General features: G+C 44.1%; 1 protein-coding gene across 1 annotated transcript in view; it reads left to right on the top strand.

Annotated features, from left to right (window-relative positions):
• The window catches only part of HECW1 (HECT, C2 and WW domain containing E3 ubiquitin protein ligase 1), a 320,745-nt gene that overhangs the window by 65,593 nt on the left and 227,592 nt on the right, over window positions 1–27,560 (top strand). The window contains exons 2-3 of the mRNA XM_032643996.1: window positions 1,030–1,354; window positions 11,729–11,836. Coding sequence (XP_032499887.1) covers window positions 1,030–1,354; window positions 11,729–11,836 — 433 coding nt within the window. The remainder of the gene's footprint in view (window positions 1–1,029; window positions 1,355–11,728; window positions 11,837–27,560) is intronic.

Raw genomic sequence — 27,560 nt, forward strand, 5'->3', positions numbered from 1 at the left:
TGGTGGCGCAGTGGTTGAGAGTCCGCCTGCCGATGCAGGGGACACGGGTTCGTGCCCCGGTCCGGGAAGGTCCCACATGCCGCAGAGTGGCTGGGCCCGTGAGCCATGGCTGCTGAGCCTGCGCGTCCGGAGCCTGTGCTCCGCAACGGGAGAGGCCTCAACAATGAGAGGCCCGTGTACCTCAAAAAAAAAAAAAAAAAAAAAAAAGAATCCCTTGTTCTAATTACATAGGATGCCCCTTTCCCCATGTTTTCAAAGCTATCTGCCTCCAAAACAATCGGGTCATTGCTCTGCCTCAGCTCAGCTAGTTTTAAGTGCTCCATGTTGTAAACAATAAAAAACATGCATTTTTTTCCTCCACGGATGCAATGTTTTCTACAATAACATTGGCTCTGAGGGAGACATGGTCCTCTGAGATTGGGTTTTAGTGAAAACGGTGGTGTCTGAATATTACTAGGAGATCTGAGATCCTTATAGGAATTTCAGGTGGTCCAGAGACATTCTATAGAGTGAAAAAGCTGTAAATGGAGAAAAAGTGACTTACCCAGCAGGGACCGCCTCTAATTCTGAGCTGTGTGTAGGGTCTTGAATGCTGCAGGGATCACTAAAATGTGCAGTGATAATAACCATCATTTACCCTAAAGAAGGGTAAAATTGGATCCAATTGAATTTATGCTGGAGAACTCAAGAGATGACACTTCGTTTGGGGGCAGTCACACCTCCAGGGCCATTCTGCAGACATTCCTGGCCTTCTGGCACTAAGCAGGCTAGAGGAGGCTGAGACCCCAGCAGAGCACAAATGCACGGCCCCTTGGTGAGTGTGCATTTAGTTCTTGCCTTCCCGGCATGAACCAGAGCTACAGCATTGGCCCCGAGGAAGACGCTCTATGTCTATTTCAAATCTTCCTAAAAGGGCTGCTCTGTCCCAGCTGGCTTCCCCCAGCACATCCTCCCTTCCCTGTGCAAACAGTGACTGATGGTGTAGACGGCATCTCCCGCCCCTGCTGACTGTCTGTTTACCCCCGACAGAATCTGTACCAGAACAGGTTCTTAGGCCTGGCCGCCATGGCATCTCCATCCAGAAACTCCCAGAACCGACGCCGGTGCAAGGAGCCCCTCCGCCACAGCTACAACCCGGGCCAGTTCCACAGCATGGCCGTTAGGACCGGCCCCCATGGCGCTGTCACCATCCCCCGCTCCACCAGCGACACCGACCTGGTCACCTCAGACAGCCGCTCCACACTCATGGTCAGCAGCTCCTACTACGACATAGGGCACTCGCAGGACCTGGTGATCCACTGGGACATAAAGGAGGAAGTGGACGCTGGGGACTGGATTGGCATGTACCTCATCGGTGAGTAGAACAGCACTTAGTGCCACGGAAATAATGGTCTTAGCAGCATGGTTTGGGCATCCAACAAGTACATTAATTCATGATTCACTTTTACAGATGCCTTACTATTTCAGCAAACTCGATCATTTCATTAAAACGCACAATTCACAATCAAATGTGTTATACACAAAGTTCTAACACACAGAGGACCACACATGAGGCTTCACCTGTCAGCTCTATTCAATGGAAAAGAATCAAGAGACAGCAGGACGAGGTGTGGCTGAACACAAATGTCATTACCATTTGCAACTATAGAAGCTCTTCTGCTTATGAGTAAGTTAATATGAGAAGCTCGTTTTCAAATCCATGTGTCTGTAAGACCAAAGCAACACCGTATACGCAACCAAGGTATGCACGTGTATGTGGGGTAATTTCACTTAGTTTTCAACATAATCGTAGACCTCTTTTCACCTGCTCTTTCAAGATTCTTACTGCTTTGTATTCCAAAAACATAATGGGTGATACAGACAGCGAGAGCAGGCACACCACAGGCTAAGGAACAGTTGCGCTGGCTGAAAGGAGAGTGACTGGAGAAAACAAATCTCACAAATTTGAAATTATGAAGAGAAATTGGCATGAAAATGTATTTCACCTATTTTACGTGGTGGAATCAGATGTGGTGAAAATTGACACATTCACGCTGGTAAATCCACAAGTGAAGGTTGTAATTGTTGGTGGGGTGAGGGGACGGTTCAAGTTCAACAGAGGCCAGGCCTTCTGCATTCAGTCTGTACAATGAAACGTTTGCACATTCAGACACACAAATGCCAGATTTAGCATCATTGACTATCAAAGACACCAAAGGATTGTTACGAGTATTTTGCAACCCGGATCATCTTTTTTTTTTTTTTTTTTTGCGGTACACAGGCCTCTCACCGCTGTGGCTTCGCCCGTTGCGGAGCACAGGCTCCGGACGCGCAGGCTCAGCGGCCATGGCTCACGGGCCCAGCCACTCCGCGGCATGTGGGATCTTCCCGTACCGGGGCACGAACCCGTGTCCCCTGCATCGGCAGGCGGACTCTCAACCACTGCGCCACCAGGGAAGCCCCCGGATCATCTTTATGATAAAATTCGGGGGCTCTTATCTGACTAACTAGCTGTCAGGGAAATTTTTTGGGGTCTTTTGAAGGTCTTGCAATCAGTTTGGTTAGTGAATTTATAATACACACATTACTGTAAAGATGGAAAAACATAATTTTTGAAATTGTTACACAAATAGTGGTTACTCAACTAAATTGGACTTCCAAACAGGTAAAATTTAATTGGCTTTAAAAATAGTTCTGGAATCGGTGTTTGAGTACCATCTGTCTCAAACAGAGCCTGCAAAAGAACAGACCACCAAGCACATTTTGTTTATTCCATATTGTTTTAAATTTGGTTCGTTGTCAGTATTTCAAAAAGTAGAGATTTCTCGCTGAAATCCACCTTTCTAGCTTCTTGTGCAAAAGCTCTCAGTTTGGCTGACTGATCCCATAATTCCTGTGGCTCTAGTGGGCTAGAGTCAAGCATTAACTTCCCCCTTTTGACTAGCCTGCACCTTCAGTTTTGTCACAGGCTCCTCGCCACCTATCCCTACTTTAATGATGATGGTTAGTTGTTCAGCACCTTAGGCAATTAGATTTTTGGCCCCAGATCTAGTTTTGAAGCAGCTCTTCACAGCTGTACCTTCCTGCAGTGGTGTCAGTGGCATGCATTTCTCGAGTCAAGGAACAGCTGGAGTAGAGCATGGCAGGCGGGGAAAGGTGGATACCTTCATCCATGGGGAAGGGATGGATGGATCTGGAGTTCAGCCCTAGATCCAGGCTGCGGTGTAGATCTGGGATAATTGGCCCTGAGAGTAGAAGAATTCACTCGTGGATTGGGTGTAGAAAGAAAGCACCAGAAGGTCCCTATTAGAGAGAGAGGCAGAAGAGGAACTCAAAAAGGAGATGGGAGCGTGATGGAGAGGTAGGATGAGAATCAGGGGACCACGTCATAGAAGACGAGAGAGAGGGTGTCTGAGGAAGGAAGGGATGGTCGGCGGGATGAAGTGTCCGGAAGCTCCATGAATGAACAAGATCTGGTGTTAACATGACATTTTGACTGAGACAGAAGTAAACATGGTTCATCCTCTGAGAATCTCAATTTGACAGTTTATTCTTCTCACAGTAGCTGCACATATATAACTGTGAAGTGATTTAATGCAAAATGCCCACGCTTTCGGCAGAATAGCATTTCAAAAGCAACTTCCAAATCCACAATTCTCCGTGAATCTTAAAAGTTCATCATTGGTGGGTCCTTAGTAACTGACCTTCCGGATTTGCCGTGCCTTGCCAAAGAGCAAATCATAGAGCTCTGTGATTTCATCTAATCTGTCATTTCACAATTGAGGAAATGCCAAGTCAGTGGTTCCCAGTGCCACACAGCTGCCTACCCTGGCAGCAGACCCCACAATGACCATGAGGACATCTTGGCACATTTGGGTGCAATATCACGTATGGGCCATTCCACATCAGTGGGCAACCTAAATGTCCCCGTGAGGCCAGGTCTGTGATGCTTTCAGCTCTGCCCTCCAGAGCTCTCCGGACAAACGTGACTTTTCTCCAGCCATAGTGAATGAGATATCTGCATTTGGAAGGGGATGTGTGGCCCTGCTCACTGACACTGTCACCGAGTCACCAGTGCTGTCTTCAGCCAGGAACCCAGCAATGGGACAATAAAAGTATTACCATTACTTTCACAGTGAGATTGCATTTGGTTACCCTCACTTATGGAGTGGTTCCTGAACTGGAGGAGCATGATGAAGTTTTCTCTCCCCTAGTGACACAGAAAGGGGAAAGATCCTGGGGTTTCAGTGACAGCTTGACCTGGCTTAGAATCATACTCTACCACTGGCTGGATGTGTGGCCTCAGCCAGGTATAGTCACCAGAACTTCAGCCTCCTTCTTCAAAGTAGAGAAATAACTTTCTCAGGATCATTGAATGGAATTGATGAGATACTGTGCGTTTACTGCCTGTTGATCAAAATATGCGTCTTGATTTAACTTGTCAGGTAGCTCTAGTCTCTGGATGCATTATGGCAAATTACCCTAATTCCCAGGCTTCATTCAGCCTAACCATGGCCCTTAGACGTGTGCTCAGTTGTTTCAGTTGTATGTTATAGACAAAAGCTTCTTACCAAACCCACAGGGACCTGGAAAGAGATCTTAATTGTCAGTAAACAGGCAGAAGCTTGTGATTTGGTCAAAAACAAGTACTTGGTGGCAGATTCGCTAGTCATCAGTATTCCTAGGAAATAGTTTTGCAATTATTCATTCAGTAATGCCTACTTGACTTTGACAAGTAAAAGCTAATTATCTGTGAGTCCTATACTTAGTGTTAAAGATTCAGCGCACTGAGGGAACAGTATTGTATAACTGGGTTAGGATACATAAATTGAAGAATACAAGACCTCTAACCATAAGAATGCTAAATTAATTAGAGCAGATCTATTCAAGTATTTTCACCTCTTCCTTTTACGTTCCAGTATTTTAAAGACTTTAATATCTTAAAACCCTCTTTAGGATGATCAGTTTTTTTAAATAGCCATTCCTTTGACTCTGTTGGAAGGAGCCCTTATTAAAACTGCTGAAACATGAAGTAAGTATGCAGTTAAAATTATGAAAATATAATTGAATAGGTAAAGTAGGCATAATATGCTCATAATTCGCAAAACTAGCCTTCTGATAAACTTAGCATTTTAATAAATCACATCATTATTATACCATGCTATACCATGCTATCCCTATACCATGCTAGAATTTGCTCAGTAATTTAAATCATAATGAAGCTAGAGTACATTCATGCATTTAAATTTCAACAAATCAAGAGATGATAACTCAGAGCAAAATTAAGATTTAAAATTTCCTAAAATGGCATCTTTGAAGGATTTCCATAGACTGATGCCTGAGGACATGTATTCTCTTCCATACCTTTTGGTTGCCTTATCTGTGTGAGGTTAGAGATTATGGTCTGTATCAAACTGATTATTTTTTTAATTTTTTGAGACTTCTGTGACCTATCCCTGTTCAATGTTTATAAATATTCCATGTATGATCATAAAGTGTATTTTTGTTGTGAATAAGGTTCACTCTACCTATCTACCTATCTGTCACCTATCTAGAGATAGACACTATCTTATATAGAGAGAGATATAGATATCTTATACATAGATATCAATATATACAAAGGTTTAATATACATGTATATAATATTTATATATAAATATTTTTATGTTATATAAATATACAGTGGTAACAGTTCCCATAGAACCATGCAAAACAGGACACAATTCGGATATGTACAAGTTTCAGTTCATAGGGTAACTCACAAAGCAAGGATCCTCTTTCTCTCTCCCTCTCTCTCGTGTGTGTATTTAAGTTCAGTCACATAAATTGTATATTCTAATTTTCTGTCTCTTCCACTTTTTGAATGGAGTGTCTCAAAATCACTAGCCAAGAGTTTTGTTTTAATTGATTCATCTATTTCTACCTTTGCTTCTGTAAGTTTTATACTTTGCAGATTTGATGCTGATTACTAAGTGCACGAATGTTCATGATATTTACATCTTTTTCCTCTACAGTTTCTTACAGGTTATTAATACAGATCTGCCTGTGCCCCTTGTGCTATTCTTTGCCTTGAATTTTGTTGGGTTTTTTTTTTTTTTAACTATTTAAGGCTGGTAGTCTCTCTGTTTTCTTCTGCTTCATATTTACTTGATTTGTCTTTTCTTTATTTTCAACCTTTATCTTTTTTTAAGTGTAGCTCTTTGTGTGTGCTTTTTTATTCTGATCTGGGTGTCTCTGACTTTAAATTGGCTAGAATAGCACATTTATATTTATTATACTTACTGTTCTATTAGGACTTATTTTTGCCATCTTTCTTTAGATTCTTTATTTACTGTGTTTTCTTTTTGTTTCTTTGATTCTTCTTTTCTGCTTTCCATTAGATCTGTTGATTTCAAAGTTATACATTTTTTATTGTTCTTATGGACTGCTTTTAATCATAGTCCAGTGGGTCTCAATCAAGGGTAATTTTGCCTCCCAGTGGACATTTGGTAATATCTGAAGACATTTTTGGATGTCACATTGTAGCGGGTGTTTCTGGCATCTGCAGGGTAGAAGCCAGGGATGCCACCAAACAGCCTATCATACACAGGATAGCTCCACCACAACAAAGATAACAGTTATCCAGCCCAATATATCAACAGTGCCAAGGCTGAGAAGCCCTGTCTAGACTACCATATTCACCCCCATTTATTTTTGTAATCTCATCAATATCTCTTTTTCCAACAGACTAGTAGTTCATCCAGTGTAGTTTCATATTCCTTTGGTCTTCCAGGACTTTGATTTTCCAGATATGGACACTTTTCCTTTTATCCTCAATATCCCTTAGTCTTTCTTGCATATTTTGGAACTTTTTGTCTAGAAGTGTTTCTCAATCAGATCTCCAGCTTCCTAATCCATTTTTCACCAAAACTCATACACTATAGTAGGATAATGCAATGATGGATGAAGGCGTGAATATAATAGCCACATGAATAGCACTCATATCCTACACATTAGTTTCAGCGGATTTCAGTTATCACTCCATGGGGAAATAGTTCTATGGTTAAATAAGGATGGGAAAATCTGCCTACTTTGCCCCACTTTAGAGACTCACAATATATATTAAAGGTTTGAGAAGCTTGGAGTAAGCAGCACACTTTACTTGGTATAACCCAGCATTTCCTATACTTTCATGAGCAAGAAACACTTTCTTATTTCCCGATATTTGCCTGTCAGGTGTTCCACTGTGGAAAACCACACATTAGGAGTTATGGGAAGTTACAGAATAAGTACAGAAACCCAACCCTTGCCCTTAAGAAGCATTTAATATGCTGAGCCTTAAAATGTAATGATTTAGGATGAAAGCTAAACTTTTCTCTCTGGCTAGACACCTGCACACAGAAACTCCCAGAATGCTTCCTTACGGACATCAACTCTTGAAGAACTGAAGTTTTTCTTGTACATCAGGCACTCTATTAGAATATAGAAGAGCTGAAGCTGTGCTTCCTAATTATGGCACAACCAGTGAGAATACTTGTGTTCAAATAAACAATCTGAGGGAAAAGCCACAGAAAACAGAGTGGCACTGATTTTTAGGGCCTCCCCTGCCATTTATCCTTAGATTCCCTTCCTAGTACAGGAGAACAGAGATTCTACATCCTTGGCTTTGTACTGTGAAAGGCAAGTAGATTCTCCCCAGATCTCCTGGCCTGCTATTTGGTAAATCCATAGTCTAGAGATAGTGGGAGAATCCTTGGAGATTTTTCTGAGATTGGTTATCAGAAGGCACCAGTTGCTCTGCAAAATGGAAGCAATGTTGTATTTTTTCTGTTGGGCTTAGGTATTGGGTCAATTCTTCGTTTAATTGCTTCTGTGCTCACTTGCCCATTCTGTTCTCAACAGCAATAATCTTTGTTGTATACTCTTCTATTATAGATTAAAGTGTAGGAAGCACAGCTCTAGTTTTCATTTTGAAGACAAAGCAAGATAAATACTCCTGGTTTCTTAGATGTGCTTGTTTCTGTAAGCTTCACTAGAACTTTGTGACTCAACATTTTGCAAAGATCTTTTCTCTATTGTAAACTGTGGAGCAGGAGGTAGGATTCTTCATACTGGAAGAAAAAAGTATCATCCAGCAAATGCAGTCTTTTTTTGAGAAACTTAATACATCTCTATATGTTCTGTACAGAATGAGTAATGCAAAAAATTTAAATAGTACTGGCCTAAGCTAATGTTTCAGGTTACTAGTGGTTTTGCACAGTAAGTATCATAGAGCTTTGCCATAGAGGGCCGTATTTTTAGCCCATACTATAAATATAAATAGCTGCTTATTAGATGTCTAACACTGTTCTGAGACCATTACCTGTATTATTAGTTCATGTATTGCTCACAGCAGACTTTGAGGTTGGGATTAATATTATCCCCATTTTGTGGTGAGGAAGCAAAGACACAAAGGGATTAAGTATAATGCCTAAGATCCCATAGCTAGTAATGGTACCCTAACTGCTTCTCTCAAGGCGGCTGTAGATATCCCTGTAACCACACAAACATTGCCCCTACAAAAACTTGTACCATGACAAAGGATGCAGAAAAGGGAACCTCGCAGGAGGGAGCCAGGGGGCTGCCATTCCTCAGTGTGATGGAGGGCAAGGCTTGGTCCCCATCACCCATCCCAGTTCTCTTCTCTTCACCAGTGCCTTCCTCTAGTGTAGACTCTGGTCCCTGAAAATTACGTGTCTCAGACTCCTGTGCAGCCATGTTCCAGATGCAAATTCGGTCCCTTCATTTAGACGCACCTGTGCAAGTTTGGGAAGGCGGAAGTGAGCTGGGTGTTTCCTCCTGATGTTTAGCCTGTGGTTGCCACAAGCATGGCTCTGAGAAATTAAGCTTTTCTATCACGGTGTCCTAGCGTCCCCTCACTCGCTTCCTGGCTGTGAACAGGCAGCCCTGTGGTGGTGGCAGGAGCCTACTCAGCTTGCCACTAGCTGGTCACTCTCTTTGTGGGTGGAGAGGCAGTCGCCGAGGCTGTGCCTAGCGTCCATTTGTCTAGCACCTAATTCTCTACATAAAATCCCTTAGTGCATAAAATATCTGGTCTGATTCTGTTTTCCTACCTCTGACCCTGACAATACACTTGGATTCCCAAGCAAAGATTAGTAGCTTCTAACAATTGGCAATACATTCCTTGGGGGAGGGAGCTGACTTCTCAGCACAGATGGTCCAGGCAAGAATACCGACTCTTCTATTTTCTTGCGTGATATTTGCTATGAAGTGTTACTGTTATAATAAGGGAATGGGATACTCATTAGGACCAACTGGCAGTCTCTGAAAACATGTTTAAACCTGTACAGCGAAATGTATCTTGTTGTCTTTAAAATGTGTGTTACTTTGCCATTCTCTTTGTTTTTTTCCGATTCCTCCCAGTTACTCACGCCCGTCCTTTTTTCATTTGTGCCCTTGTGGTTCCTTGATATTTAACCCATTCTTATACCCACTGTCTTCTCATGAAATTGCCTGTTTTCTTGAATAAATCCTCAAATCTATTCAGAACTTCCTGAGAACATAGGCCCTATCTTGTTCAGCAGTGTATTCCCAGGGTTTAGCATACTAACTAGAGTGGAGTATAAATACTCACACATTTGCCTAGTGCGTGAATGAACACCCCCTTTCTAGGTGTTACTCTATATGGATACCTGACCGTGACTATTAAAGTGAATATTCTGGTGATCAGAGTGGATAAATGCAGGAAAATACCTCTCCTTGGAGAGCTGCCATAATGAGGCAAAATTCTCTCTGGGTACTGAAGACCTAGGGAGCCAGGAAAACATTATGCCTTTTTTTTTTTTTTTTTGCAGAAATGAGGCAATTACTGTAAGAGACGTATTATGCAATCATCTTAGCAGCCCAAACAGGGCTGTGAGCACACACTGTGATTATAAAGACAGACGAATTTTGCAAACAAGTGATTTTCCGAGGGATACAAACAGTTCCTGCTGTTAATGAGGCAGAGACGGTGTTTTCTCTGCTTAATTATCTCGGCCAAAAATGTGCGATCGAATTAGCAGGTCACAGGCACGCTTACCAGTCATCACACGTACTCCACGCCCCCCACCCCCATGAGGTCCCAGTTGTTACCACTCCCCGTCTCGCAGTTGAGGACCTGCAGCTGTAGAAATGACAGTATTGGTAAATGGCGCAAAGGTCCTTGGAGCCGGGTCCTTTCGCTATAAGCTCTGCCCTCTTTCACCTCGTCCTCTGTTTTCCAAATCCATCCAGATGCAGGAAGTGAACCTCAGAATATCTCAGCTGCAGAGAGGGCAACCATGACCTGGCCCCTCTCTGCAGAGCTGGGGCTCTGGGCCTCCCCTCGGGAGCTCCTGAGTTCTGGCTGTCGCCCCAACCAGCGCAGTGGATTTGGACTCTCAAAACATGGTTGTCTCACAGCTTCAGATCCGTTTAGCTCAGATGGTTCCTTTCTGGGTGAAGTGGGAACTGCAAGGGCCCCATCGCAGATTAAGGTAAAATTCATATCCCTGTCTTCGCCTGTACTGAGAACATGAGGTCTGGAACCCAGGGGGAGGCAGTTGGCTCGGGCTTCATAGATCTGTCCTCTCTAAGGATGCTGCCTTGTTCTCTGGGCACCAGCTTGAAGAAGGACGTTGATGGGTTGCAATGTGACCAGCAGAGGAAGGGCAGGAGGTGGGGGGAGCATAGTCCCTGCCCCCCGCAGCTCCTCTCAGCGCTCGCACAGGGTAGGTAGGCTCTGCCCCCCTCGGGCCTTGGACACCCCATGGGGGCCTTGCTCCACCCTTCATACACCCACCCTCCATCCCCACCCTGGCAGCGCCTTCTCATCCCTCAGCTCTCCCCTGACCCCCCTGTCGGCCTTCCTACTTGTAGCTTCTTGTCAGAGCAGTCCATTCTTTTCCTTCCTCTCCCCTCTTACAAGTTGTAATAATGCACTTATTTCTTTACTTAGTGTTTAAAGTCTGTGTCCTCAGTTGTTTGTGGTTTTAGTTCAGAAAGGTTTTGCCCAACACTGTGGCCCCTGCACCTTCCCAGCCTGGCAGATGGTTGGATCTCGATAAGTGTCCGTTGAATGAACAGATGAATGCGTGGCTGCACGAAGGATGGATGGATAAATTCATGGATGGTCCCCAAGTGTTGGATGTTGATGGATGTCCACACTGGAGAAGAGATCATATAGGATGGAGCCCATGCGAACAGGACCCCGGATAGAAAGTACAATTGGGTGTTTTCTTTATGCCTCATTCTCACACCCAAATAGGGACCAGTTAATGAAAGCTTTAGGAGGGAGATTTTCACACTGAGATTCCCCACGTGTAAGAGTTATTCAAAGGTGAAATGAAGGAACTGCCTGGCGGTCCAGCAGTTAAGACTCTTGAGCTTCCACTGCAGGGGGCTTGGGTTCGATCCTTGGTTGGGGAACTAAGATCCCCCTTGCTGCACGGCACAGGCAAATAAAGAAGAAAAAGTGAAATGAACTGCTGTAGCAGCAATTTTTTCTGTCTCTGGAGGTGTTCAAGAACCAGCTAGATGATCACTTGCCAGGAGTGTTGAGGAGAGGGGAAGAGATTCCTGCATTAAAATTCTAAAATTAGAATTCCCTGATTCTATGATTCCAGGTGCTTTTTCTTCTGTTGAGCTGGAGGTGGCATTAATATCCTTTGCTCTTTTATTATTTTTTTCTAAATCTGCTGTTAGCTGATGTGTTTCTCTACTCTGCTTTCTTTCTTTCCTGGGAATATAGATGAGGTCTTGTCGGAAAATTTTCTGGACTATAAGAACCGTGGAGTCACTGGTTCTCATCGGGGCCAGATCATCTGGAAGATTGACGCCAGCTCTTACTTTGTGGAGCGTGAGTACCCTTCCCATTCCTGTTGCTCGGGATGAAGCGCAAGTCAACTGCGCTTGTGCTGCATTGCCTCACTTAGAAATGTGCCATATGTAAAAGATGTAGATTGAATGAGGTGCTTAAAAGACAGTGAGTAGTGAGCTGTAGAGCAGTTGGGTAACAGCCATCCACACCAGCCCGTGGCCCTTAACTTTCTCTCCCTGGCTCCTCCAGGCGCTTTCCAACTTTGTGAAGGTTGCCCCTTCTGTATCCTGCTGTCCAGTTTGGGCTTTGCTTAACCCAGTTCTTCAAGGCTTCTTGTTCCCCAGTGTGTTGGGGAATTCTTCGGGATGGGAACGATACATTTCTACTACCAATCTGTTTCCTTCATTCCTGATCTACTGACATTTCTGGATGTATAAACTCATCATCATGTATCTTATTTTATATTTTCTAAAATTTTCCGCTCTCTTTGAAAATAAGTCATTTTTGCAGTTATGGGAGGAATTTTTCGTAGGTCCCATACTGGTGTATGAGGAAATATCTACATGGGCCTCATATTTGCCACCCAAAGGAATGCACGGACTTCCTATGATGTACCCTTTCCCCTCCCACGTGGGTGCTGGAGAGTGCTAGGTACACAAATCCCTTCATGCATTTTCTGGCTCATAGCAGGTATTAGTTCAGCATAACACTTCTGAAAGGAAATGGAACAGTCTGTTGTTCCAGCTGCCTGGTGCTCAGAGGAAATGACACATGGCCAGGAACCTAAAGTTGTCTATTTTTTAAAAAATATTTTATTTATTTATTTATTTGGCTGCATCGGGTCTTTAGTTGTGGATGGCGGGATCTTTTGTGGCGGCACGCGGGCTTCTCTCTAGTTGTGGTGTGTGGGTTCCAGAGCATGTAGGCTTAGTAGTAGTTGTGGCACATGGGCTCTTTAGTTGTGACGCACAGGCTGTAGAGCACGTGGGCTTAGTTGCCCTGTGGCACGTGGGATCTGACCAGGGCTTGAACTTGCATCCCCTGCATTGGAAGGCGGATTCGTAACCACTGGACCACCAGGGGAGTCCCCCTAAAGTTGTCTATTATCATTTGACTTGTAGCTCACGAAAAACTATCCTCTAGCATGTTTTGCTCCCATTTTTTCCGAGATGAAAACTCTCATTTTCATTCACTTAATAAACATTTTATAAGACCTACTGTACTCCAAAGAATAGAGATTGGAGATGAAACCTCAGTGTCTGTCCTCTACTTATGGTGTCTCTGCCCTGGGAAATGACACAAATGCCCCTCTTTTTGCATTGGCCCATGCAGAATGAGTAGAGTCAGGAGGTGTGATACTATCAGACGTAGAGGGGACAAGACTTTATGTTATGTGGTTGCTGACCCTTGACTTTGCGTTAAGCATGATGAAACTCCCAGCAAGAGAGTTCCTTTTCCTTAATACTTACCTCCCCCGCTCTTCTGCACTCTAATCCATCCTGCGTGCTGATCCCAGACAAAATGCCTTAAACGCAATCCTGCTACCATGTGCCCCCAAGCCTCATGGCTGCGCTTTCATGCTACATCAGCTGAAACCTCTCTGCCCAGCTGCCAAACCCCAACAAAACCCACCACATCCCTCAACCCTACTTCTCCATCCTCCCCAGCAGGCCCTCCTTTGCCCTAGTCATGCCAGCATCTTCCGCTATCCCACAAATGGCATCATTTTATCATAAAGAACACGGCCAGGCTTGATGTGGGGATAAAGAGATGGGCTCCAGCTAGTGGTACCTAATATGACTTCCCAAATGCCAGTAAGAACAAAAGAGGTGAAAACTTGCAGTAGCAATGAATATTAGATATAATTTCTGACTGTATGCCCCAGTCTACACTGGAAGTTCAGTGGAAGAGTCCTTCCTTACCACATACCCATTTTGTTCTTTTGGGTTTTAACTAAATGAGAAATAGACATAATTCAGGGTCATAATACAGTATCAGCTCAAAATGGTGCAGGCATAAACACACCTTGAAGGTGTTTTTTTTATCTTTTTAGAGTCAAGGATATAAATATTAAGGATAAGATGAAACCTCATGGCTCTGTCTTCATTCTGCATGAGCCAGTGTGAAAAAGTGGTTGTGTGTAAATTAATCTAGCACCAGTACCGTTCCTTTCAAGGCAGTTCTCCAAGATTTCTGGGACATTTAGAGCATTTCCTGTACATTCAGCTCAAATAACAAACCATTTAACATAATTGTCTTCATGAGCAGTATGAAGACACACTTTAAATATCATTAGACAGGTATTATAATGTAAAATCAGCTCTGTAAAATACATAAAACGTTGTCATAATTGAGTGAAAGTGTATTCAAAGTTGGTGAAGTTCCAACGTCCTAGAATAAACAGATAGTTTGCCAAGTCATATTCAGAATAACTAAAAGGGGCTTCCCTGGTGGCGCAGTGGTTGAGAGTCCGCCTGCCGATGCAGGGGACACGGGTTCGTGCCCCGGTCTGGGAAGATCCCACATGCCGCGGAGCGGCTGGGCCCGTGAACCATGACCGCTGAGCCTGCGCGTCCGGAGCCTGTGCTCCACAATGGGAGAGGCCACAACCAGGAGAGGCCCACGTACTGCAAAAAGAAAAAAACAACTAAACTAAAAGTTCATCACTTTAGAAAACTGACATGTTTTCAAGTGCAAACTGGAGACGATCCCACTCCACAATATACATCTTAGACTAGCTGTACCTCAGTGCTTTCAGAAAATGGATGAATTTCCATTTTGCAAATGTATCAAATGAATGAATGATATACTAAGAATGTATTTCTGTACAAATATAACAATTTGTCAAAAAGTAAAAATTCATTGAGACAAAGCTTAATTGAGTTTGCAAATGATTGGACTGTGGACTCAGGGCACACAAAAAAATCATATAAATTAAAACAATAATGAATTATAGGAGTCTGAATGCATTAAAACTGTATATAATATGCTATAAAAATTTATATTTTTAATGTGAAATAATTTGCATTTTCAAACCTGTTTGATAGAACAAGTGCCAAATTAAGGAACAGGAAGAGACTGGATGTACAGAATGTTCTAATGTAACTATCAAAGTGTATGCAAATCAAAGCATCAAAGATCCTCTTGCTATAGTATAAAAATGCAGAATTCAGGCCATTATCCAGAAGGTTAGAGAAGTTTTGTTACGAATCACAAATAAGCTCTTCATGGTCTCTAGGTAGTAATAAACACATTAATCTAATTGGTAAATTAGACATTCTTAAAATAAAAATAACTTTATAAACTTTGAACATTAAATCTTGAAGTACAACAGAAGGTCATTCTAAGTGGGAGTTAAAATAATAAATGAGGTTTTGTTTTGGTTTTTCCATTTTTCTCTTTATTTTTACCTTTTATTACTTCCTTTTATGAAAGTAGAGGTATATCACTGAGTGCCTGGGATCTGTTCTAATAGCACATTTCCTTCAGAGTTATGATTCAATTTAGAATTAGGTAATTGCTATTGATTTATATGATATTTTAAAGGTCTGATTAAATCAGATTTTGAAAGTACGCCCAAATTAGAAACATTCAAAACAAATTCTTTCTGTATTCTCCAAGGAGTTACAAGCATGATAAAATACAGAAGAAAATAACTCCTGACTCGTTTCCTATAGTCCCTGCATAATTTCACCCTGGAGGGCACTTGGCTATTTGACTATAGTAATAATTGCTGTAATATGAGAGCTGTAAAGATGCAAATTTTAACACCGACAAAAGAAAGAACTAGTGAAGTTTTAGCTTTACCTATCCTGACAAAATCTTACAATGTTTTATTGTCATAGTAACTCAAATGTTATATTCTAATGTGTGCAGTTGGGCTCAGCGGGCCAGTCTCAAGCCTTCAGGAGCTACCACAGTCTTTGTTGACTATGTGCTCCCCAAACAAACTTATGGTTACCAGGGGGTAAGTGGGTGGGGGGAGGGATAAACTGGGACATTGGGACTGACATCTACACATTACTACCTATGAAATAGATAACTAATAAGGACCTACTGTGTAGCACAGGGAGCTCTACTCAATACTCTGTAATGGCCTATATGGGAAAAGAATCTAAAAAAGAGTGGATATATGTATATGTATAACTGATTCACTTTACTGTACACCTGAAACACAACATTGTAAATCAACTAGACTCCAATAAAAGTTAAAGAAGAAAGAAGTCCTTCAGAATCAGGGCTTGCCTTGCAGAGAGGTATTGATTCTGCCTGGAAGGTATCTTTTTTGATCTCTGGCCCAGACCTGTTACGTGTAGCTCCCTGTTCATCGTCACTCCCCATTGCTAGCAGGAACAATAGAGTAGTGGGTCTGGAAGGGCAGCTGATTACAGCCAAGAGAGTTTCTCCCAAACGGACCTCCTTTCTCTACCCATCCTTGTGTCAAGTCATGTAATCACGGTCATGATCACAGCCTTCTCACAGCTGTCCAGGCATAAACCAGAAATCTGCAGTCATTTCGACTGCTCTGTTTTGCCGTGGCTTCCTGCCCACTCCGAACCACTGGTCATGCATCGCCCGCAGCTCAGACCCTCACATTCAGCCCCTTCCCCATCTCTGCCCTCGCTTCCAGATTCACACCCTGACTGCTACCTGCTCTGATTTCATCACTCCCTGCATTTGTCAGAGGAGCGAACCTCAAACCCCTTCTCAGTACATCATTTCCCCATCCTTTTCCATCACGTCCTCCCAAATTAAAAAAACACAGTGGCCCCTGATTACACATAATAGCAAATCTAAGCACCTAGTCGTGCTGTAAGGTTTTTTTAAAATTTTTATTTTATATTAGAGTATAGTTGATTAACAAAGTTTTTAACAACACCCCTTGAGAGTGGCAAGGTGAAATGTACACAGGTCGGGGGCAGAGTTTGCCTCCTTTCCCCACCCTTCAGCAGGTGGCTTCCCAGTGAGAGGCCCGTGGGCTCAGTGTCTACCCAGTGTGGCCCTTGGACTCTAAGGCTCTGTTCCTTCATCTATAAAAGGAAGTTGATGTACAATCCCCACCGGTGACCCCATGAAGACTGAGAAAGCACACGTGAAGGGCCAGGCACGTGTCTGGCACAGCCAGGTGTGCGGTATAATAAGAAGGCTTTGAATTAGGGATTGCAGTGCATTTCTCCTCTGGGAATGGACATGGTGGTGTCTTGGTGACAGCTGTGAACTGAACGGCTTATTCTGGGAGTTTCCCGTGGGGAAATCCTTTGCAGCCAAAGTTGGAGACCGATGGGCACTGAAGGAAAAGCAGGGCTCCAGGAGAACTAGCTGACTCCCCTGGTTAGCACTTCTGGCTGGTGCTTTCTCCTCTGCGGCAATGCGGCAGAGCCAGGACAAGCTGTACTGGAGCCAGAAGGCCACCCAGATCTGCCCAGAGCAGCCGCAGGGATCCCGTCACGTCAGCAATCCAGATGGTTCAGGTGACACGTTGGTATAGCTTTTTATTTGAATCTGGACATATTTCCACCAGGACTGCTCTGGTTTTAGAACTGGTATGGCTAAGAACTGCACTGTGGGCTACCATTTTCAATCACTGTTTTGTTCTTTCCGAGGAGCTATGTCTCCTTTTGTAGCGCAATAAACGTTTGAGTCATAGGCTCTGTGAAAGTCTACTTGGAGAGACTAAATTGTAAATGTGTATCTTATGACAATCATACCACTTCACAAAGGTGTTCCTTTAGGAACAAGTGCGCCTCCATAAATATTTGCATGATAATGGCTATTTTATTATTATGCCATCTTAATTTTACTGTATAATTCCCTGGAAGCCACGACTACCCCCATCACTTATCCAGGTTCACACTACCCTAAAGAGAAACCATGGTCAAAATTGCACTCTACACAATCATAAAGTAATTTCAGTATTGCTTCTGTTCTTACTTGTCTTTCTTAAATCTCGAGAAAAGAGTCTGCAGTTCACAGCAGCACTCCTAAAATGCATTTCCTCTTTCACCTGTGTCCTTTTGCCACACAACTCCCCTGGTGTTCCTCCCGCTAAACTTCTCCATAAACCTTCCTCACCGCACGCTGGTTTTCTTCCTTCCTTATTTCCAGCACATTTTGCTTTAAAAGCCTAAATAAAGTAAGCTTGCTAGAGAGAAGCTTCCTGGAATGGTAGAAGAAGGAACCCAAGCCACCAAATTCACAATCATTCACACTTTAGCAGACCAGAGTGAAATGGTTGGAAATATTCGTACAGTAATAATGTCTGGGCTTCCAGAGGCCAACATAGAGGCACAGTGGTTCTGACTGAAAGGGACCAATGAGACAATGGGAGTGTGGCAGTGGGAGGGCAGGGGTCCAGGTGGGAAGACAGGACATAGGAACGAGGGGACACACATAGCAGGCTCATCCTCAGTTCACCCAAGGTGAAGAGCCCAGATGTTGTGTGCAGCCATCTCTTACTAGGTCAAATAGTCCATTACATCTGGGGCATCAAAATGCATCTTTAGTCCATAGATTAAATATCAGACCATTAAAGAGTGACTAAGCATTGTTACAGAAAACAGCTAGAAAGATACAACCAAATCATTCAGTTCAGATTTGCAGCAGTATAGCTAGAGCTACCTTCTAGTTTGATGTGTGTCAGATTCATCCAAGGAGATGAAACCTCTAAATCAACACAGATAAACGGTCAAAGGCCTAATAGCCCAAACTGAGACTTTTCTACATTTACCTTGAGTTTCCATTTCATTAAGAGAACATACAGCCTCACCTGCCTCTCCGAAGCCTACAGTGCTGGAGGCCTGCTGGGGACTGTGCTGGTCTCCAGGGACTCTGATGTAGAGGTGAAGGCTTGGTCCCTGCCCGCCGAGGCGCTCACATTGCAGGAGGGGGGACAAGCATCTCCTTCTTTTTGTCCTGTGTCAGTGAAGGGGACCACGAAACCTGGCTTTGGGGCCCAGAGTTGATCACCACCCACGGATAAGAGGAGCCAGTAGGTGGACTTGGCCAGTGGGAAGGAAGGACCGGCATTGGGGGCCAAGAGGTAGAGAGATCATTCTAGGCAAGGAACAGCACTTGCAAAGGCATGAAGGCATGCAGGTGTGAGAGTTGAGGGTGGAGTGCTGAGAAAAAGGAAGAGAAGGAGAAGGAGGAGGAAGGGATAGAGGTTGAGGAAGAGAGCTCATTGAGTGTGGAGTCCTGAGAAAAAGGAAGAGAAGGAGAAGGAGGAGGAAGGGATAGAGGTTGAGGAAGAGAGCTCATTGAGTGTGGAGTCCTGAGAAAAAGGAAGAGAAGGAGAAGGAGGAGGAAGGGATAGAGGTTGAGGAAGAGAGCTAATTGAGTGTGGAGTCCTGAGAAAAAGGAAGAGAAGGAGAAGGAGGAGGAAGGGATAGAGGTTGAGGAAGAGAGATCATTGAGTGTGGAGGGTTAAGTATGGCCACAAGTTCCTTGGCATCCCTCTCATCAAGAGGCCCGGTCCATGTCCCTTCCCCTTGGGCCTGGGAGGGCTCTGTGACCCTGCCCTGGTTTCCATGCTGAAGTGATGCTGTGCAGCTTCCAGGCCAGGCTTTCAGAGACCGGTAACTCCCACTTCCTGTCTCTTAGAACACTCGCTCTTGGAGCCCTGAGACAGCTGTGCTTTCACAGTGGCCATATGAAAGTTTGCATGGAGACAGCTGCTCCAGCCATCCCCACCCAGGGCACAGCAGAGGGCCGGCCCAGCTGTTACCCATGGCAACAGCATGCAAGACAGCAAGCGAAAGCTGCCCAGCTGAGCCCAGTCACCCCACAGAACTTTGGGAGATGATGATACAGAGCTGTTACGTTTTGGGTTTGATTGTTAGACAGCAGTAGTAACCGTAGCATCAAGGGATCCAGATGAACAGGGCCATGGAAGTCAAAGGCGGGGAAGCTATCAAAGGGAGCGTCATCAACAGGACCTGGTGAGTGCCATCAGAGGACTCAAGGGACATGTGGTCTAGAATGCATGGCGGAGGATTGGAACATGGGGCTTGTGGTGATGTTTGCCAAAAAGAATAATTTAAGGAGCTGATGAGAAAGACTGCAGGCTAAAGAGTTAGAATGGCCAGTTCAGCTTGATCCTGGTCTGGGCCATGAAAGTCCCTAGTCCCAGGAAACCTCTCACACAGGAATGGTGAGGGCCCCCCAGTAAATCTGTGTCTATAGAGAAGAGGCAAAGTGTGTGAAGCATCCTCCAGGATGGGTGGCTGTGACAGTGACTCTGAGGGGGCAGCATGAGAAACAGAACGGAGATGAGCTTGAACACGTGTAAGGACTGAATGAAATGAGCCTACAAGTAAGTGCTCTCCTTTATTTAGGATATCCTTGTGTCCACTTCTTGGCAAGGATCTTACATCCTTTTAAAAATTTTTTAATTTTTATACAAGTTTTGAAGGTTACTTTCCATTTGCAGTTATTACAAAACATTGGCTATATTCCCCCTGTTATACAATACATCCTTGAACCTATCTTACACCCTATAGATTGTACTTCCCACACCCCACCCCTATATTGCCCCCGCCACTGGTAACCACTAGTTTCTTCTTTATATCTGTGAGTCTGCTTTTTTTGTTATATTCACTAGTTTGTTGTATTTTTTAGATTCCAGATATAAGTGATATAATACGGTATTTATCTTTCTCTGTCTGACGTATTTCACTTAGCATAATGCCCTTCAAGTCCATCCATGTTGCTGCAAATGGCAAAATTTTATTCTTTTTTATGGCTAATAGTCTATTGTGCATGTATATATATATGTATACCACAGCTTCTTTATCCATTCATCTGTTGATGGACACTTAGGTTGTTTCCATGTCTTGGCTATTGTAAGTAATGCTGCTAAGAACATTGGGGTGCATGTATCTTTTGAATTAGTATCTTTATCTTTTTCAGATATATACCTAGGAGTGGAATTTCTGGGTCTTATGGTAGCTCTATTTTTAGTTTTTTGAGAAACCTCCATACTGTTTTCCACAGTGGCTGCACCATTTTACATTCCCACCAACAGTGTACAAGGGTCCCCTTTTCTCCACATCCTTGCCAACATTTGTTATTTGTAGACTTTTTGATGATAGCCATTCTGACAGGTGTGAAGTGATATCTCACTGTGGTTTTGATTTGTATTTCCCTGATGATTAGCAATGTTGAGCATCTTTTCATGTGCCTGTTGGCCATCTGCATGTCTTCTTTGGAAAACTGTCTATTCCATTCTTCTGCCTGTTTTTTAATCAGATTGTTTGGGGTGTTTTGATGTTGAGTTGTATGAGCTGTTTATATATGTTGTATATTAATCCCTTTTCAGTCATATCATTTGCAAATATTTTCCCCCATTCAGTTGGTTGTCTTATCAATGGTTTCCTTTGCTATGCAAACCTAATTAAGTTTAATTAGGTCCCATTTGTTTATTTTTGCTTTTGTTTCCACTACTTTAGGAGATGGATCCAAAAATACTGCTGTGATTTATGTCAGAGTGTTCTGCCTATGTTTTCCTCTAGGTTTTACAGTATGCAGTCTTACATTTAGGTCTTTAATCCATTTTGAGTTTATTTTCATATATGGTGTTAGAGAATGTTCTAATTTTATTCTTTCACATGTAGCTGTCCAGTTTTCCCAGCACCACTTATTAGCTGCCTTTTCTCCATCGTATATTCTTGCCTCCTTTGTTGTCGATTAATTGATGTGGGTTTATTTCTGGGCTTTCTATCCTGTTCCATTGATCTATGTGTCTCTTTTTGTGCCAATACCATATGTTTTGACTACTGTAGCTTTGTAGTATAGTCTGAATACAGCCTTTTATTTTACGCTGATAAGAGCACCATGAGTTGGGTGCCATCACCATTGCATTTGAGGAGAAAACAGTCTCGGAGACATGGTAGTCTTTGTGGCAGGTGGCGGAGCTGGAATTTAAGCCAGGCTTATCTGCTTGTGCTCATCAGCCCAAGGGAAGGGTCTATGGGCATGCTGGAGATGCGGGACACAGAAGGGACGTTTAATGAACTGAGGTCCATGAGGAGTTGGAAGGAACAGGATGCAAAGAACAGTTAAGGAGTCCAAACTTTCCTGGAAGCCCTTGACCCACTATGGACTTCCAGTCAGAAGTGTGGGTGGAGCAGGATGGGGACAGAAGAGAGGGAAGGAAAAAAATGTGTTATGCTGACCACTCTACGGTGCCCTTTTTCCTAATCGGAAGGGAAAGAAGACGACACAGGAAGAACTCAGGAGTGATTTTCACTTATACAGACGTGGTGGAGTCAAATTAGAACTCTACAGAACGGTTTCTCTCCATCCCCCTCAAAGTCACTCAATACACAGAATGAATCTCTTTTACTATAAATTGCAGACACATGGAGCTAAGAAACAACCAGGGATGCAGAGGCCCTCCGTATCTCTGCCTCCAGAGAGGGCTTCAGCAAGATAAGGAGGGAGTATTGTGCCCTTTTTAATCTCCATGAAACGGGGACAATAGCTCTCTCATAAAGGCCTGTGGCAGGCCAGGGCCGACAGAGGCCAAATTGGCAGGAGAGTATGTGGGGCAGACAAGAGAAACTGACCTAACTAAGATGCCGTGTCTGGACCTACAGCCAGGTATCTGAAGGGCATAGCAAGCTCATTGCCATATGTCCAATTAGACACAGCAGATGGGAATGAGGTGGCTGCAGCCATCCCAGGAGGGTGGCCTGTGCTTGTCCCTGGGGAATCTGTGCATGTCTCACAAGATCCCACCCCTGGGCTATCATTTGGCGTAAGGCTGCTGTCCTGAATAGAGGAATAATAATAGTAATAGCAGCAACTAACTGTCTCTGAGCTCTCCCAATGTGCCAGGTACCATGCTGAGTGCCTCATACATCTTGCCCCATTTAATCTTCATGAAAACCCTAGGTGGCAGGGTTTTTTTTTTTTCCCTTTTTTGATAAGGAATCTGAGGTCCAGGAAGATAAATGCAACTGGTCTAAGATTCACAAGTAACAAACAAATGGTGGGGTCAGGACTTGAACCCAGGCAGTCTGACCTCTGAGCCTGCTCTTTAGCCACCATGATGTCCTGATAAGACTAAAGTTGGCCAGAAGGGTCCCCACCACTAAGGTGGAGATTTGGTACTGAGTTCTGATCCCATGGAGGGCTGGATGCCAGGTAATACATTAGATAGAATTCTGAAGTTGGAGTCAGTGCTGGGGGCTTTCCTCCCAGAGTGATTGGCAAGGAAATTATCTGGGCATCAAAGTGGGAACCCATTTGTCACTGGGCTAGCAAATCCTTAACTAGAGGAAGGAAAGTCAAGAAGGTTAACATGGCCTTCCTCCCCTCCAGATGATTCTGAATGGGGAGCTCCATAGTCCCCACCATAAAGAGCTGTGAGAAAGTCAAACTAGAAGACAGAGGCTATCCAAGGTTTCAGTCACTTCCTCCCACACAATCCAGAATCTCCTTCATTTCAATGTATTTGTTATATGTGTATAAATCCAATTTGTGTACACATTTTTAAAAGTATTACTTATTCCCTCTAGAAACTTTGAGGAAAATATCAAACAGCATCCATAATTTCAGCAAAAATAACATTTTTAAAGATTTTTGTTGTTGCTGGTAGCATCTCCCCTTAGAGGGGCTTAGTAAGTATTTATTCAGTTAATGAATGAATGAATGAAGCTAGTGCTCAAAACACCTGTGCAGGAAGCAGGAGACTTGTGCTCAAGGGCTACAACTGTCATGTCTTATCTTTCCCACCGATGGCCCCTGAGCCATCAGGACAAAGAGATAGAGAAACACAGATGGAGGGCAGAAGCCACGATGTCTCTGGTCAGACCCACAGCAAGAGGGTACCACAAAGAGAACAGAGTCAACTAACCCACCCAGCTTCTTGGAGTATGGAGGTGGCAGAGAGGTACCACCTTTTAAAGCAGAGGACTCTGCTCTCTAGTGAACACAGCCCAGTCCACACTGGAAATCTCACCAAACACTGTAGCACCTCCTCCCTTGATTCGGGCCTAGGAAGTGGATGCTAGAAGAGCAGCGGGAAGGGAGAATTTTCCGTTTTTCCACTTCATTCTTCTCTTTTGACCCCCTGAGCCTTTCAGCCAAGTCTTTGGTCACGCACAGCTGCAGAGTTCTTGGTGAAGACAGAGAGCCACAGAGGCCAGGGTGGTCCTGCCTGCATACCGTGTGTACCTTCCCGGACACTACGTACCTGGAGCCAGTTCAGAGGTCACCCCCAGGAGTCTCTGACATTAGCCAAGATAGGTCTCTAGTCAACTCCAAGGCCATTTTCAAACGATGACAGCTGTACTGTCCACACCAGCCTTGGACAGCCAGGAAAGAGTTCAGAATCCAAGTAATATGGAAAAAGTAAAAACTCCTCACAAATTCTCCTGTATCTCACTTGCCCCAAATTCCAGCGTTGATATGGTACCCAAGAATACTGCAAAAACCACCAACACCCACAAAATCTAGAAGATGCAAGCAGTGCCTCATCCATTGCAGCAGCTGCTAATCTAAACCATGTCTCCCTCTTTCCAAGCAAAACCAGAGTCTGCAGCACCTGGTCCGTATTTATGCCCACATTGCTATTGCCAGCTGTTACTGGAGGGAAGAGGGCAGACAAAATGCAGAAAGGAAAAAGGAGCTGATGGTCTTTAACCTTCACCAGAATGAATGCCTGTTTCTCCCAGGTTGCTCAAGGCCAATGAGCTGAAAATCCAAACCAGAGAACTCGTCTAATAAGTGGGGAATTGCGTCTTATGCTTCCATCTCCTTGGGAAAAAACAGAGTTATAAATACTGCACCCTCTACCAGAGAATGACATGTAGGAAACACTCCTACTTTTATACAAAATCTATAAATTTGAGCCCATAGACTTAAAGCCTTTTCATGGGACTCCTATTCCTTATATTTAAAACCTGTTAGTCTCTTTCTCTCTCCATGAATAGTTACCCTTGAAAAAAAAGAGATTTATTTTACAGTGTGAGTTTTCTGTAACAGAGAACACAAACTTCTAGTGAAAACTAAACCTTTAAGGCCTGGCTGAGCCTTTAACAAAGGAAAAGATAAGTAGTCAAAGAATAGAAGGAATATGAAATATTTTTCAGAGGGGGAAGAGTGGATTATGTCAGACTTAAACAAAAAATAATAATAGAAGGGAAACAGTAAAAAGAGTATGGGAACATGGAAAAGAAATAATAGTTAAAATAACCTACGATTAGACTTCATCCTCTTCACTAGCCTAATCATTGGCAGTTCCCAATGAAAAATACAGGCAAACCCAATGTTAAGAAACATCAAGCCCCAGTTAAATGGAAGTCCTGGGTACTTGACACAGATGAAGTGACCACAGTGACCTTACAACAGTACAAAGCAAGTGCTTACAAGGGTTGGACTCTTGAAAGAAGACCCAGCCCGCTCTCCGGGATGGAGACGGGCAAGACTCCCTTCCGTCTCCATCTTTCGGCTCCAGCTCAGCTCCCGGCTGGCCCTCCGGTGGGGTTTCCGGCTGCGCAGCCCCTGCAGCGCCCTCTGTCGGCAGGTCCCCGGAGGCCAAGCGAAGAGTAGCCGGAAGAGCGTGCTGCTGACACCGGCTGAGGCTGGACAACAGGCAGGAGCATGGAACTCAGCAAAGGGATCAGGAAAGGTGTCCTGAGAGCCCTCGTACGAAACACGGGAGGATGATACGAAGCTTATAGGACGCTCCAAGCTGTCAGTGGGCACCAAGCTAAACTGAGTGCATGATGGGAATAATTTCATAAAGCCTTGTTCTTGTACCTAGAGGAAGGGTAGAAGCGAGTAAGTGGTAGAGTCAGTACCATACAAGCAAGAGCCTGAATTTGGTGTGCAGAGGGTCTTCTATCACCTCTTCCACCTCCACACACTTTCCTCCAGGACGGTTCTTGGTCATCTGGTATAGACACATCGCTGAGCCTACCCAGAAAAAGATGCTGAAATTTCCAGTTCCTATGGATTCTAGACAAAAAGGGAGCCCCTGCCAGCTGAACAAAGGCAGCACTGTTAACCTGCGTGGATAGTTCCCAGGTTTTACAGGATGGCATCTGTGCCTCCTTCATCCCTTTCTTCTCTAACAGCCCTGACACTAACCTGCCCAGTCAAAGCATCTCATGTCTGCAGACCCTTCCCGGTTGACCTCCACAAATCAGCCAAATATTCATGATCAGTGCCTCCACTCAGACATGGTTTTTTCCCAAGAGGCAACAATTCCAGTAAACTCCAAACCTGCAAATGGTTTTTTTTTTTTCATGAAACCCACACCAACAGAGTGCAGTGTTCCTTTTTCAGAAAAAGAACTTGCTTGTTGTAAAGGCTGCTTTTTTGGTGTCAGGGATCCCTTAGAGGGACCCAGCGTCCAGTTACTATATCCCAGGTCAGAATTGTTGACCTGAAACAAATAGACTGCCAGATATTTCTCCAGCAAAGATCATTTATTCAGGGTCAGCAGAGAATTGCAACCACAGTTGAGGGTCTGCAATCACGGTGAGCCACTTGCAAGTCCCCCTACAGCAAGGGCAGGAGAACACTTTTATAGACAGGATAAGGAAGTTGGAAGGGCTGTAGTAAACAAAGAGTCCATGGCATTTCATTGGCTGAGTCCTTGCCAGGAAAGAAGAGGAGGCTTTCTTCTTCCTGTTGGGCTCTGCTATCACCACAGGGCGAGACAGCTCCCCTTTCTGGTTTCCTAACTCTATTTAATGTAGGTTTCTGTTTATTAATTTTTTATAGAATCAACTGCAACTGAGAAAAGCAGCAGTCAATCCAATATGCAGCATGCCAGATGGCCTAGCATTTTTATTTTATTTTATTTTATTTTATTTATTTATTTTTTGCGGTATGCGGGCCTCTCACCACTGTGGCCTCTCCCGTTGCGGAGCACAGGCTCCGGACGCGCAGGCCCAGCGGACATGGCTCATGGGCCCAGCCGCTCCGTGGCACGTGGGATCTTCCCGGACCGGGGCACGAACCCGCGTCCCCTGCATCGGCAGGCGGACTCTCAACCACTGCGCCACCAGGGAAGCCCGGCCTAGCATTTTTATATGTGCTTCGAGTTACCAAGTTCTATGTGCCAGGAAGCCAAAATGGTGGGTGGGTGGGTGCTCTCGAGGCCCAGAACTACAGGTTTGAGGGTTCCCGGGCTGCAAAATTCTCCCCGTAGAAAACTATGGTCATTTAGCCCCATCTGCAGCTGACCAAGTTAGTCCCAGCTGAGCATCAAATTGTGAGAAACTTTAACGATGTCTCCTAGATTCCAAGGGAAAACTGGGCAGGGAGAAAAGAGAGGCACCCTGAGAGGAAAGGGGGAATCCAGGTAAGAGAAGTTTTTTCCCCACTGGGATGGACTCCTGTACTTCTTGCCAAGGAAGCCTACCCTTGAGGATTTCACCTTGTCATGCAGCCCATTCACGAGATTAAAGCATGGTTGCCTGCTACATAACTCCAGGAGAGCCATTTCCGTAGACTTCTGTGTGAATGGCGCCCTTGGAGTTGCTAACACATCAGCCCTGTTAATAAGGTCACAGGAATGTCTGGTGACCACATATCAGAAATTATACCCTGCCTCGTACTACCATTCCTAACATCTGTGTGTGGCCAAGGATATACCTGGTTAGCCCAAAGGGTTACTGTAACCCTCCCAGCCTCCTGACCAGCCACGAGTTTGAGCTCTGCCCTTTCTTTACTGTGAAATTGTGTTGTATCTCATGCTCCAATATCATGAAACCTGTTCATCAGTTACATCTTCTAAAATAGCCACTTG

This window comes from Phocoena sinus, chromosome 9 (assembly GCF_008692025.1).
Source record: "Phocoena sinus isolate mPhoSin1 chromosome 9, mPhoSin1.pri, whole genome shotgun sequence".
Lineage (NCBI taxonomy): Eukaryota > Metazoa > Chordata > Mammalia > Artiodactyla > Phocoenidae > Phocoena > Phocoena sinus.